Source organism: Lissotriton helveticus, chromosome 2_1, assembly GCF_964261635.1.
Source record: "Lissotriton helveticus chromosome 2_1, aLisHel1.1, whole genome shotgun sequence".
Classification (NCBI taxonomy): Eukaryota; Metazoa; Chordata; class Amphibia; order Caudata; family Salamandridae; genus Lissotriton; species Lissotriton helveticus.
The window spans coordinates 1,146,445,992-1,146,458,621 of record NC_136059.1 but is presented as its reverse complement, the minus strand read 5'-3'; the positions used below and the strand labels follow the sequence as shown (position 1 = coordinate 1,146,458,621).

Sequence of the window (12,630 nt, the reverse complement as noted above, 5' to 3'; positions counted from 1 at the left end):
GCCTAAATGAAGCCACAGCCTGCTATAATAAGCCTGGATGGCAAGATGCTGTTTTGCACTTTTTTTTTTGTTTGACTGCTGTTTTTGTCTACTTAAGTTTCTTTCAGGTTTCCAGGCACTGCTTTCAGTGAACAAAGGCTTGAGGCAGGCAGGGGAGATCAGGAATCTACCATGGGAATCTACCGTGGGGGCACTGGTTTGCCCGTTTCCAGTTCTGTGTTTTGTTCAGCCGAAAAGTTAGGGGAGTGAATGAAGCGAGTGAACTGTTAAGTTCAATCTTTTGAATTTGCTCATATGGGTCTCGAACCAGTAACAACGTTCTGTAAATGCAGAAGCTTTAAAATCATCAAATTAAATCAGTTACTTGTTTTTTTTAAGCATTTCTCGTGTCATGTCGTCTCGTTGGAAGTTTTACATACTTTTTTTACGTTTGTCAAAAAAAGTCTAACTGATTAAGCCAAATCAAGACGCACGAAGTGCTTAACGTGCCTTCAGAAAAAAAGCCATTTCGACCCCAAACCTTCCTTGCTGGTTATGTGGCGCCGAGCCCTACGTTTGACAGTCTAGAAACAAAGCAGTGCAGAGTGAAATAAAGTTTCAAACCTCTTCCCTTTTTACCGGCTTTGTTGACGCTCCAGCATGTATTTGATTTTTATCCCTTAAGTGTAAATAAGTTGCAATCATTAGAAGTCTGTGAGGTTTTCTTGTGAGTTTCATTGTTTCATTGGCGTGCCTCTGTGGGCAGAGGAACATGTAATTGAGCTTTACTCCTTCAATAATCCTAAAAAAGCCTGTTACCCCGAAACTACTCTTTATTATACTAGACCATAGGGTTTCGGATCTAGTTGGGCGGACGCTCGTGGGCTCGGGTTCTGTTTTTGAGTCAGTGGCAGAATTGCTAGTACACAAGTCAGTTGTCCGTTTTGTTATTCTGCCTGGTCTAAAAAGTGTTGTGTACGTGTGCATAGTGATGGTGCAATTGTACGGACATGTAAGAGAGTCTGTATTTGACCAGACAGGTATAGATGCTCACAGTCCATGTACATCTTGCTATATCGGGACAGTCCAGACTTCCACTGTAGACCCCTGTCGCAGCCTGTTAGATTACAGATCCAACAACACAAACCTGCCTTAATAATCCTTCAGTCCAGAAGTAGGACTTGGCTTTGTGCCAGTCGAGTGCAGATGTCTGCACAACTACTTTCAGATGCTTGACCCCGGGCTTCGTGCATGTCTGTTAAAGTACAGAGAAAGATGTGTTTACAGTGTTTAAGTTTGACATAAAAAGTAACATTAATTGGAGGAATGAGTCTGGCAGCTGCATACGCTGGCGGTACTGATGGTGGAGTGGGAGAAGCTCAGCTTTGTGTAGTTGAGGAAAGCCCTACTTGTGTATTTAAATGCCTTCTCCTATTGGAGAGAGTCCTGAAAGCTGGAAGTCACATCCCCCCCCCCTTGCCCAGGTCTTATTTCTGCCAGCTGGCAGTGGAAACCGCTCATTGCAGGACCACAGCGAACTGTTCTTGAAGTCATTGTGCTGTTTCTTTGTACTCTTTATTGTGATCTCTTAATTCACCCTGGATGTTCATCTGGTGAACGTGTGAGCCTGGCAATGGCTGCCTTGAGGATTCGTATGTTGTGTGCATTCTGCTGTGCGCTTTTGCATTCTATCAGTTGTTGATGACGGTTGGAGTCCATTCTAAACTTTGTAGGAAATATTTCTACTGTGGTGGTGCTGTCCGTCAGCTAAGATGAAAGTGAATTTTTATGCCCCTGCATGCTGCTCAGCCCCAAAATATGTTAATTGTAGAGAATCATTTCAATGCTCATGCAAGTACTGATGCCTTTTTAGGAGATTTGAGAGCTAAGGTCTCAGATTGAGACTCATGCAGGTTGCTACTAGTTGCAATCCAGGAAGGAATTTCCTAATGTTAATAGAGACTATAGTCCAGACCTAGGTTGTTTTGTTTGATATCAGGGTCTGTTAAATGTTCTGGTTCTCAGAGCAACTTAACATTTAGTTCATGTTGTCTGGAATTTGAGGCTGATGAGCCAACAGGTGCTTATGCAACTGTTTGAGTCTCTGACCATCCATGACTCCTTTATGGTGGATACAAGAATGCTGCCAGCGGCATACAAACTCCTCAGAACTTTCCCAGTTATTACTATTTACATGGTGTGTACCTCTTGGGGATTTTATATGGCCTCCAAGGTGAAGAACATTGGAATTGTGATGAACTTCAAACTTTGCCATAAACAGGAAGCTTTTCATAAGACTTGCCCTGTTATTTATCTCCGAGAGAAAGTCCTCTTTCCTTGCTCGCTGTTCCCTTATACACAATCTTTGCAACCCCCCGCACCCCAGTATATTTTGGACAACAAAGGGATGAAAAGATATGCACACTCCAAATCTAAGGACTCTGGCAGAGCACGTTGCAGCTTTGGGGGCAAAACAGTTTTAGTACAACAGTTGATCTGTGGCATGCCTACCACAGGATTGCAGAAAACAGCAAGAACACATACATTTTAGCAACATTTTTTAAACCTTCCAGTTTAATGAAGCCTTTGATGACGTTCTATCTTAGGCCCCTTATCTCTTTCTTTATGGTACTTAATAACTTATTGGGTGCACTAAAGTCCAGCGTATGAATCATGTACCCCAAGATGAAAAATATCATAGCAACATTTTGATGTGGCATATGTGCATCTTATTGTATTGTTTTAACTTGTTTCTTGGTGCCTGTCTTTACCTAATGAACAGAGCATCAGGACGGGACAGGGCCTGCTCAAATCATTTGCTCAAACAAAAGTAAGGCCCACCTGCACCCTAAGCCAATGAAGACTTTTACACTGAAGGGCATCCTGAGGTTCTTTACTCCTCCCTTCGGTACATAGGCGATGATGATGTTTTTACAGTCATTAACCAGTGACTGGGTGATGCGACATGGAATATTTTATTTTTAGTATTTTACTTTTAGTTTCCTGCCCCCTCGATGTGCTTGCTTCCCTGCCCCCTCGCTGTGCTTGCTCTCCTGAGTGTGTATGTGGCTCTGGGTGGGTGTGTGTGGTTCTGGGTGGTTGTTTGTGGCTCTGGGTGGGTGTATGTGGCTCTGGGTGTGTGTGTGTGTGGCTCTGGGTGTGTGTGTGTGTGTTTGGCTCTGGGTGTGGCTCTGGGTGTGTGTGTGTGGCTCTGGGTGTGTGTGTGTGTGTGTGGCTCTGTGTGTGTGTGTGTGTGTGTGTGGGTGTGGGTGTGTGTGGCTGGCTCTGGGTGTGTGTGGCTGGCTCTGGGTGTGTGTGTGTGTGGTAGTAATTGCTGTCTGCTGTCGTCCGTAGGGTACAATAGGTCTCGGATTTGCGAGAGATTAAGCTAATGGCAATGTAAATGACAATGCCATTTATCTGTTTTCAAAACCAACACATAAATACAAATTTTGTCATTTACAATGCCAATAGCTTTAACTTTTCCAAAGGCGAAGCCATTGCATTGTAAATGCTTGTTGTTCTATGGAAATACCAAAACAAACACATTTGTTTAAGCCATTAAAACAAAATGAAACTACTACATGCTGTGGGTTGGAAAACCTGGGATATAAAATTAAAAAAACGTCTTCTTATTCAGCACCACCAGATTATTTTGCTGCACGTCGTTCTGCATGCAAGATCACAGTGTGACATGTTAAACAGTGTAAGCCCACAGTGACGTGGCAGGTATCAATTTTATCCTGTTCCTGGAACGCATTATCATCCAGTAACTGTCCACCAGACTGGATTGTGTCTGCAAAGCAGCAGGAGCTGTGGTTGCTTCTTCAGCATCCCTCATTCTCTTTTTGACATTTTATTGCCACTCATGCTCTGCATTGAGGTGTTTGTACATGAATGACATGACGAAGCTACATTTGACTCGGTTGCCCCAGCTCAGTGTTTTATTGTACAAAGTGTAAATCACACACTTCAATGTAAATTTTTTCTCTACTGTTGGCATATTGAATATTACCACACAATCCATTGAGGTGGCGATCTGTCTCCAAGTTGTTCTGCCCCTTCTTCCTCATCATACACAAATAGGTTTCTTTTCTTCTCTTCTTGTCCAGACGCCATTGTGGTGCAGTAAAAAAATGTTGCTTCCCCAAAAACGAAGAGACAGCAAAAAATACCTATGCCGAGAAGTGTAATGCTGTGTGTAAAAAGGTATACTAAAGGGGAGATGGACGGAGCGTTTGAGCAAATCAAACACTCACCCCCAGTCAACTGATCTGGGTTTAATCCATCATCATTCTTTAGCTCACTCCACCACCCCAGTTCAGACATGGCCATATGCAAATTAGTCTTACCCTGTGCTTCATGGGAACAGTCCAGCCCGAACTGCCAAGCCATGTCTTCCCTGGACCGGAAACAAGCATCCTGGGACCGGTTTCGGGTTTGTAACCCTCATCAGCCAGGCTATCCTGAATCCAGTGGCAAAGTGAGCAAGAGACCCACGTCTGGGCATACCCTCCCAACTTAGGGCGAACAAAGGGATACCAAAGGGGATGATGGACGGAGCGTTTGAGCAAAAGGTCAACACATTTTTGAAAGTGGAGCTATACGTTCACTGAAAACAATTCCTTATTTTGAGTGGGCTTCAAAAAATTGTGGATTCTCTGCGGCACTAAGGTTATGCCTTGGAGCCGCCTTCCCAGTTCTATGTACTGTCTCTACAAAATGACTTAAAAAGCCACTGAGGATTATTTAAAACAAAAAAGGTGCAATCTATTAGCTGTCCATAGCTGATTTTTTTGCAGGAGTTGGCTGCAAGCTGGCCTCAGCAACCACCTCTGCTACTCATGCCCGAAGCAGGCAGCGGGGTTGCCCCCTCCGTCGAGGGTGGTTGACAGGACAAGGCTGAAGGTAAGGCCTTTTGGCTCACCTCCCCTTTCCACCGCACACAGCCCACAGAAGAGGGCTGTCTACCCATGGAGAGTGGGTTTCGGGGCCTGGGCGAAGGCCATGCCTGGTGGCTCATTTGCCGCAGCACATGACTGAAGGCTGTACACAGCAGTGGTTTCCCATCTGCAGAAGTTTGGGCGCAGAGCCACCCCCTACTTTGCTGTAGTGGTAATTTACCTGCTGCAGGTTGTGTACAGGGTCTGCAGCCAGTCCCAACTACGTACAGTAAACGTCTGTGCATTGTGATTGTGAGAAATTGGGTTAGTGGTTGAGGTGTGTGTTTATGCAGCACTTAAATTTGAATTTAAAGGAACAGAGTAGAATGTAATAAATTATTTGACACCAAAGCACCCAAAAGCCATACGCAATTATCTGATCATGTAAGACCAGGGAAAAGTCACAAGTTCAGGCTGACTGCGATGGAGCATGGGCCGGATACAGGGACCAAGTTAGTCCTACTGAAAAAGTTGCCTTCTCAAAATGCAGCGGCAAGTGTTCAGTACACACTGGAGGAGGCTATAAGGAGCATGGAGAGCATGGTGATGGTCATTGCTGTAGTGAGAAGACCAGGCCAGGCGTCTCGGATGGCTATCGCTGTAGAATGAAGATCCTGTCGAGTGTCACAGACGACGTTACTGGAGCTTTGCATTGGCGGTCCTTGCAGGCTGTCGATGCTGTAGCCTGAAGTGCAGATCTCAAGTTGACAGTGATCTCTAGTGGCCACTGTAGCACAAAGAGTCAAGTCCACCTGAGCTTCGTGTTGGTGGTCTACACGGACAGCAAGATCTCGGCACAAATGGGCCAGTTTGAGGTTGTTAAGTGCCCAAAATGTCGGGATTTCTCTTTCCTATTCCAAGATGGGCGTTCTGATGACAACCAAGATCCCAGACCCTGGGAGGGGCCTCTTGGGGATCAAGGGCTCACTCTAGGAGAGGCTAGCAGGGCTCCGGCAGGTCCAGGCAGCTCCAGTTGAAGCAGGTCAGCTGGGCAGTTGCAGGGAAGCCTCTGGATTCTCGATCCCTGTATATTCAGAAACTCTCCAATAACTCTTACTCCCTTCATTACAGCCAAACAAAGCATAAGCACATCCAGGAACAATAAAACATATAACTTCCCCCTCCTAATGCTGGCTCACACATTGAACTGTTGTGCAAATAGTAAGGCTCTTAGAGTGGTATAGTGTATTAAACCTGTACACTATAACCACATATGTTAAAGCAAATAACTCTTTACACAACCACCTAGAACCACAAGCCCTAAAGGTTTTTCTTTCTTCTAACAAAAAGGAACTCAAAAGATTCATGACTGTGCAAAAGGACTGTAAGTATGCAAGTTTTATGCAAAAGATTGGTGCATGCGCATGACCAATCCTGCTTACACTCGTACTCCCTCCTATATACAACTCATATCCTATTTACTATTAGGTTTCCCATGCTCTGTTGTAACTGAAGACTTCCTTAGGCGGTATTATTATACATCTAAGCCTTGCCTACTGTGACTGGGCTAGTGTTTTTGCAGATAAAGATTCTATTATTGCACCTGTGCAAATACCTGTGTAGTGAATATGAGAGAATGTATCTGCTCTTTCATGCACATAGGTATACTGTAAAGAGTGCAAGAGTGCATGTTAATGAAAGTGAGATGTAGCACAGTCAAAGGACGTGAATACTGTATCTGTCGAGCCATCAGGTACACGTTCTTCATTGTACCTGCTCCAGGAACTCTCATATGCTCCTATTTGCAGTCTCTCTTGGTCGGGCTAGCTCTGCATCTTGTTAGTTATGTGAGAATACTGCCTGATCTTTTATTAAATGTTTTAGCAGGGAATTGGCCATAGAACACAGAGCACATCGCTTCCCTTGCTATAATGTGTTTTTAGGCGCAGGACTGCCTTTAAAATTTTACATAAGATGCAAAAATAAAGCTCACTGCTACTTTTCCTGTTTTGGGGTGCGGTTGCGGGATTTAAGGCTTCAGACTGCAGTGGGCATCATGTGCCCAGTTATAGTAGTACATTCTTCTGTTGACTTTAGAGAGACTTCTAGTTGTAATCTGAGTTACCACACAATTTTTGACGATCTCAGAAGGACCTCTACTTAGAACCTTAGGGCCTGAAATCTTTATACTGAATTCAGAGGAGCCTCTATTAATGAACTGAGATACTGCATCACTTCTGCTGACTTCAAAGGGACTTCTAGTAATGACCAGATGTATTGCACCCTTTTTATCCACTTTAGAGGTAGCACTAATAATGACCTGAGGTACTGCACCCAATCTTCAGACTTCAGTGGTGCCACTACTACCAACCTGAGGGCTGCACCCTTTTTTGGTCCCTAAAGAAAGACATCTAGCAACGACCTGTGGTACTGCGCTTCTCTCCAGCTGGCAGCATAAGGAGGAAGGTACAGATGAAGAAATAACTGTTGGTGATAGTTGGTATGGTGTATTATCTTCATCAACACTATGTCATTTACATATGGAAATAGTTCACTATAATATCAGCAAATGGGTGTAGCCAAATCTTATAATTAATGACTCAAATCTATGCTGATACTTAATTCTTTTTAGAACAAATCTGAAGAAGAATTCCAGATAAAGGAGTGATTGTGCAACTCTGAGCCTGCAGTAAGGTTTACTGCATGAATGTGCAAAATTTAACTTGCAAAATGGTGCTAATTTGTGACAGTTGTTGGGCATTGCTGATTCAATGATGCCCACTCCTCACTCATGAGTAATACACGCATTGGCATAATGACATTAATTCTTGCCACATTATAGGCACTCTCGCCTACTCTCGGTGTAAGGTTGGTAATTTGTCGAATATATTGTGGATAGTGCTTGCTGTTCATGGCATCGCCTAGCCTGCCACCCTGTATTTTTGATTGCCAGTCTCACTTGTTTGTGTCTTTCCCTAATCTTTCTGTTGCATTATATTGCTAAGGAAATCTTGGATATCTTTAAACATTCTCCCATCCCAAAAGAATTTATTGCTATTTATACAAAATACCCAACCGCTAAAGAGCAGTAGGAGATGCGCCATTCTACTGCAGCTTTGACTCCTGTACTAATATGGGAGCATTGGTCTCTCTGCATTTTGTGGGAGGGAAGCATGAAATGATGTTCTCTGTGGACTATGTCTAGAGATCAGTGTGGAAACTGCTTATTTGCTGATGCATAGAGCTCTCAAAGGATTTCCTTGGTGCTTCGCATAGGCTCTGTTATGATCTCTGCCACCTTATAAAGGGTCTTTTTATGTGACCTGGCAATTTATTTTATGCGATTAGGAATAATGTACCTTAAGACACTTACTGGAGAAAGCATATCAACTGTGTAGGGAATTTGCTTACTTTGTTGATAACACTATGTAATCCCTTTATTTTCCAGGTACACTGTTGCGGGTATTTCTGGAGAAACACATGAGTCAGCCCCGTGTGGCATGATTTTTGAAAAGCATGATATTATTGTGTTGACCCCGCAAATCCTAGTGAACAATCTCAACGATGGAGTTATTCCTTCTCTTTCAATGTTTACCCTGCTAATTTTTGATGAGTGCCACAACACAACTGGAAATCACCCATACAGTGTACTCATGCACAACTATCTGAGCATGAAACTGGGCTCTAGTGCAGCAAGACTACCTCAGGTAAATAACTCTGGTGCACATGATCTGTAAAATAATATTAGCCACAATGTGGGTCCAGAAACAGTCAATTTATGAGACTCAAGACTCGCTCGTTCCCTCATTGCTCCTGAACCTCAACAGAGCTTGTTAACCTTCACATGCAAGAAACCTTGGACGCACCTGTGATGATTTTACTCTGTGTGTGTGTATATATATATATATATATATATATATATATATATATATATATATATATATATATATATATATATATATATATATATATATATATATATATGTGTGTGTGTGTGTGTGTTCAATGCATGTATGCTATAGATACACATACTTTGCATTCTCCTGCCATCTAGTGTTGGGTCCGAATGTTTTCAAGTTGTTTATCTTCCAAGAAGTCTGCCCCAGTCACACGGTAAGGTGACTCCTTTCGGTGATAGTGGGCATGGGCATCGACTCCATTGTTAGATTGTTTTCTTTCCGCCAACGGGTTTGGACATGTATTGCTGCGCTCCAGTTCTAAACCATTCCCTCGTGCGCAATCCACTGTACCCTCAACTGTATTGTTAGCATACAAGTTAGTCAGTTCTGCGCGTATCGATGAGATCGGGAAAGTCTCCACCTTCGGTCGAAAACATTGTGGGCAACCTTCGGGCCTAGCCCCGTTGCTCCAGCCTTCTGCCAATGGAACAGACTCAGTGCCACTCCAAGTACCTTCGCACTGAAACACACCAAGTCTGCAACTGGTGCTGCTCACCGGAGCGCAAGGAGGAAGATTGTGAGGCTTGTCAGTCGTTCCGATCGAAAAAGACTCTCGGGATCGTCGAGCTCGTCGACGAGAAATGCAGCCCCAAAGCACTCAACATACTCCAGATACCTTCTGAGAAGAATCCGAACACGAAGCGACAGCTGTGGAAGGAGAGGAGGCCTTCTCGGTCCCGGAATCAGATTCCGACCTAGAAATCGAATTGGAGTCCCAGGACGTTCGAGCCGGACAGGTGCCATGGGTATTAAAGCCCCTTTACCCCACAAACTCTCTTCTACTAAACATAAGGCTTCGGCACCACCTCTGCCTTTGGGCCCTGGTCGGCACTGAGACAATGTTTTTGACACCCCGCCTTTGGGCCTGGCACCAAAACAAATAGTCAAACCTTCCTGCTCAGGATCGAGTCGAGACAGATTGTCTACGGATCTTTAACATTCCACTCCGAAAGACAAGTCTGGTTCGGAGCTGAAATTTTCCACTTCAAAACCCAAGTCCGGTTCCGAGCCGAAACCTTCCGCTTCAAAGGACAAAAAGAGCAAGTCCGGTTCCGCACCGAAACCTTTGCTGCCGAAATCAAAAGAAGATCTTCCAAAGTCCCCGGAACCTATCTTAGATGTTATGAAGGAGAGACTAGACCCGAAACAGAAAAAAACTATACATAAACCCAGATACTGGACACATTTTATCTAACACTCCTTCCTAAAAGAAAGTCAGTTCAGAGGACACTGGGTATAAGATTTCTCTTAAGAAGAAGAAAAACATTGCTACAAGTCCTATCTACCCTTTTTGCCATCCTCTCCACCTCCACCTCCACCATCTTCACCATTACCACAACTGCCAAGTTCAGATCCACTTTGCATAATACCACATTGTTCTCCTCATACACAGCCTGATTTAGGAGATGATGATGATGATAAGAATGCTCATTTACCAACAGATCCATGGGATGACTATAATAATGACCCACCCATGGATAATGATCCAGATGTATACCCTGCAAAACCATCACTTCCAGATGATAATGTATCTTATCACAAGCTAATTTCAAGGGCAGTAGCTTATCATGGAGTTACACTGCACAAAGAGGCTTTAGATAATTACTTTTTATTTGAGACACTAGGGTCTTCACATAGGACTAGTCAGTGTCTACCCATGTTGAAAGGCATGGTGAGGCATGCAGATAAGATTTTTAAAGACCCTGTTCATGCCCGTATTTTAACACTCAGGGCTGACAAGAAATACAAACCATCACGATCTGATCCTGTCTTCATTAAAAGACAGCTACCTTTATACTCACTGGTAGTTACTAATGCTCATAAGGGAGCAAACTCACAGACCTCGGGGGATGCACTTCCACGGGATAAAGAGTCTAAATTGATTGACGCGTCCGGTAAAAGGGTGGCTGCTCAAGCTGCAAATCACTGGTGCATTGCCTACACTCAGTGCCTACTGGCTAGGTATGACAGGGCACACTGGGGCGAGATGGAAGGCCTACTTCAATACCTCCCAGAAGAGCACAAGAAAAAGGCACAAGAGTTAGTCCAAGAAGGAAAACTTATATCTATATTCTTCTATGCGATGTGCTCTAGATGCTGCTGACACTGCAGCAAGAGAAGTTAACACCAGCTTTCTTTCACGTCGACATGCCTGGCTTCGAATTTCAGGTTTTAAACCAGAAGTCCAGCAATCTATTTTAAATATCTGTTTTGACAAGCAACATATTTTCAGGCCTCAAGTTGATGAGGTTTTGGAAAAGATGAAAAAAGACATGGACATGGTGAAATCCATGGTAGCTCTTCAGTCTCCATCAAGCAGAGGCTCCTTTTGCTGCTCATTTTATAGGGGATTGTCCAAAACTAGATCCTCAGACCCTAACGCTTCCTCATATAAATCGAACATGCAACCCTCTTCCTCTAGAGGCTTGTACATAGGAGGGTACAGAGGAAACAATTTCATAGTGTGGGGTAAGTGGACACCGATGTGTAACTCCCCTTCCCCCAATAAATAGTGACTTGACTACACTTCCCCCGATCATTTCACACCTGTCGGGGGAAGACTTCAACAATTTCTCCCCATTTGGCAATTCATGATATCATATAAATGGGTGCTAGACATTATACAACATGGTTATTGCCTGGAGCTCACCAGCAGTCCTCCCAATATTCCACCTCACACTCACAAACTCGCGTCAGAGCATCTGCAGCTCCTCATACAAGAGGTACAAGCTCTTTTAACAAAAGGAGCCATAGAACCAGTACCGCTACAGTATCATGGTTCAGGGGTTTACTCTCTGTACTTTCTAATCCCCAAAAAGGACAGCTCCTAAAGACCAATTTTGGATCTAAGGACATTAAATCTGTACATACTGTCAGAACATTTCCACATGGTCACGCTTCAACAAGTGCTTCCAATTCTACAGCCAGGCTATTTTTTATCCACACTGGACTTAAAAGACGCTTACCTTCACATTCTGGTTCACCCAGCACATCGCAAATATCTCAGATTTGTGATAGCAGGAACTATCAGTTCAAAGTACTTCCATTCGGAGTAACTACTGCTCCCTGAGTGTTCACAATATGTCTAGCAGTTCTGGCAGCACATCTCAGAAGACAACAAATTCATATATTCCCATGCCTAGACGACTAGCTCATCAAAGCCAGCACACACCAAAAGTGTTTACAACACACTCAGACTACATTAGACCTACTCCACCAATTGGGTTTCACGGTCAATCCACAGAAGACAAATGCAGTCCTATCTGGGTGTGACTCTAAACACTTGCACAGCTCTGGCCTCTCCCACCGCAGCCAGAATTCAAAATATTCAAACTCTGCTACTACTGTTTCAGACCAATTAATACTTATTAGTCAGGACTTTCATGCAACTGTTAGGAATTATGGCTTCATGCATTGCAATAGTGCCTCAAGTAAGGTTACACATGCATCCTCTGGAAGATTGTTTAGCACATCAGTGGAAGCAGTCTCATGCCAATTATCAGATCTAGCATTGGTAGAAAGCCGCACCCACCTCTCTCTGCAGTGGTGGAACACACAAAAGGGTGGCCCTTCATCGAGCCTGTTGGACAGATCATGCTAACAGCATACGCATCTCTCACAGGTTGGGGTGCCCAGCTTCACAATTTGACAATTCAAGGTCTACGGGACAATAAGTACAAAAGTCTTCACATCAACTCTGTAGAGCTTCTAGCTGTGTATCTAGCACTGAAAGCTTATCAATCTCACCTCATAGGGAAAGTTGCCCTAGTCCACTCGGACAATATGACAGCTATGTACTATGTACAAAA

At 43.8% G+C, this 12,630-nt stretch overlaps 1 protein-coding gene across 3 annotated transcripts in view; it reads left to right on the top strand.

The window, feature by feature from the left end:
- RIGI (RNA sensor RIG-I) overlaps window positions 1–12,630 on the top strand; it is a 568,474-nt gene that overhangs the window by 251,703 nt on the left and 304,141 nt on the right. For all 3 annotated transcript variants that reach the window (XR_013607126.1, XR_013607125.1, XM_078675991.1), the window contains exon 9: window positions 8,311–8,569. Coding sequence is in view for 1 of the 3 variants with exons in the window: in XM_078675991.1 (XP_078532117.1) it covers window positions 8,311–8,569 (259 nt within the window). In the remaining 2 variants the exon portion in view is untranslated. The remainder of the gene's footprint in view (window positions 1–8,310; window positions 8,570–12,630) is intronic.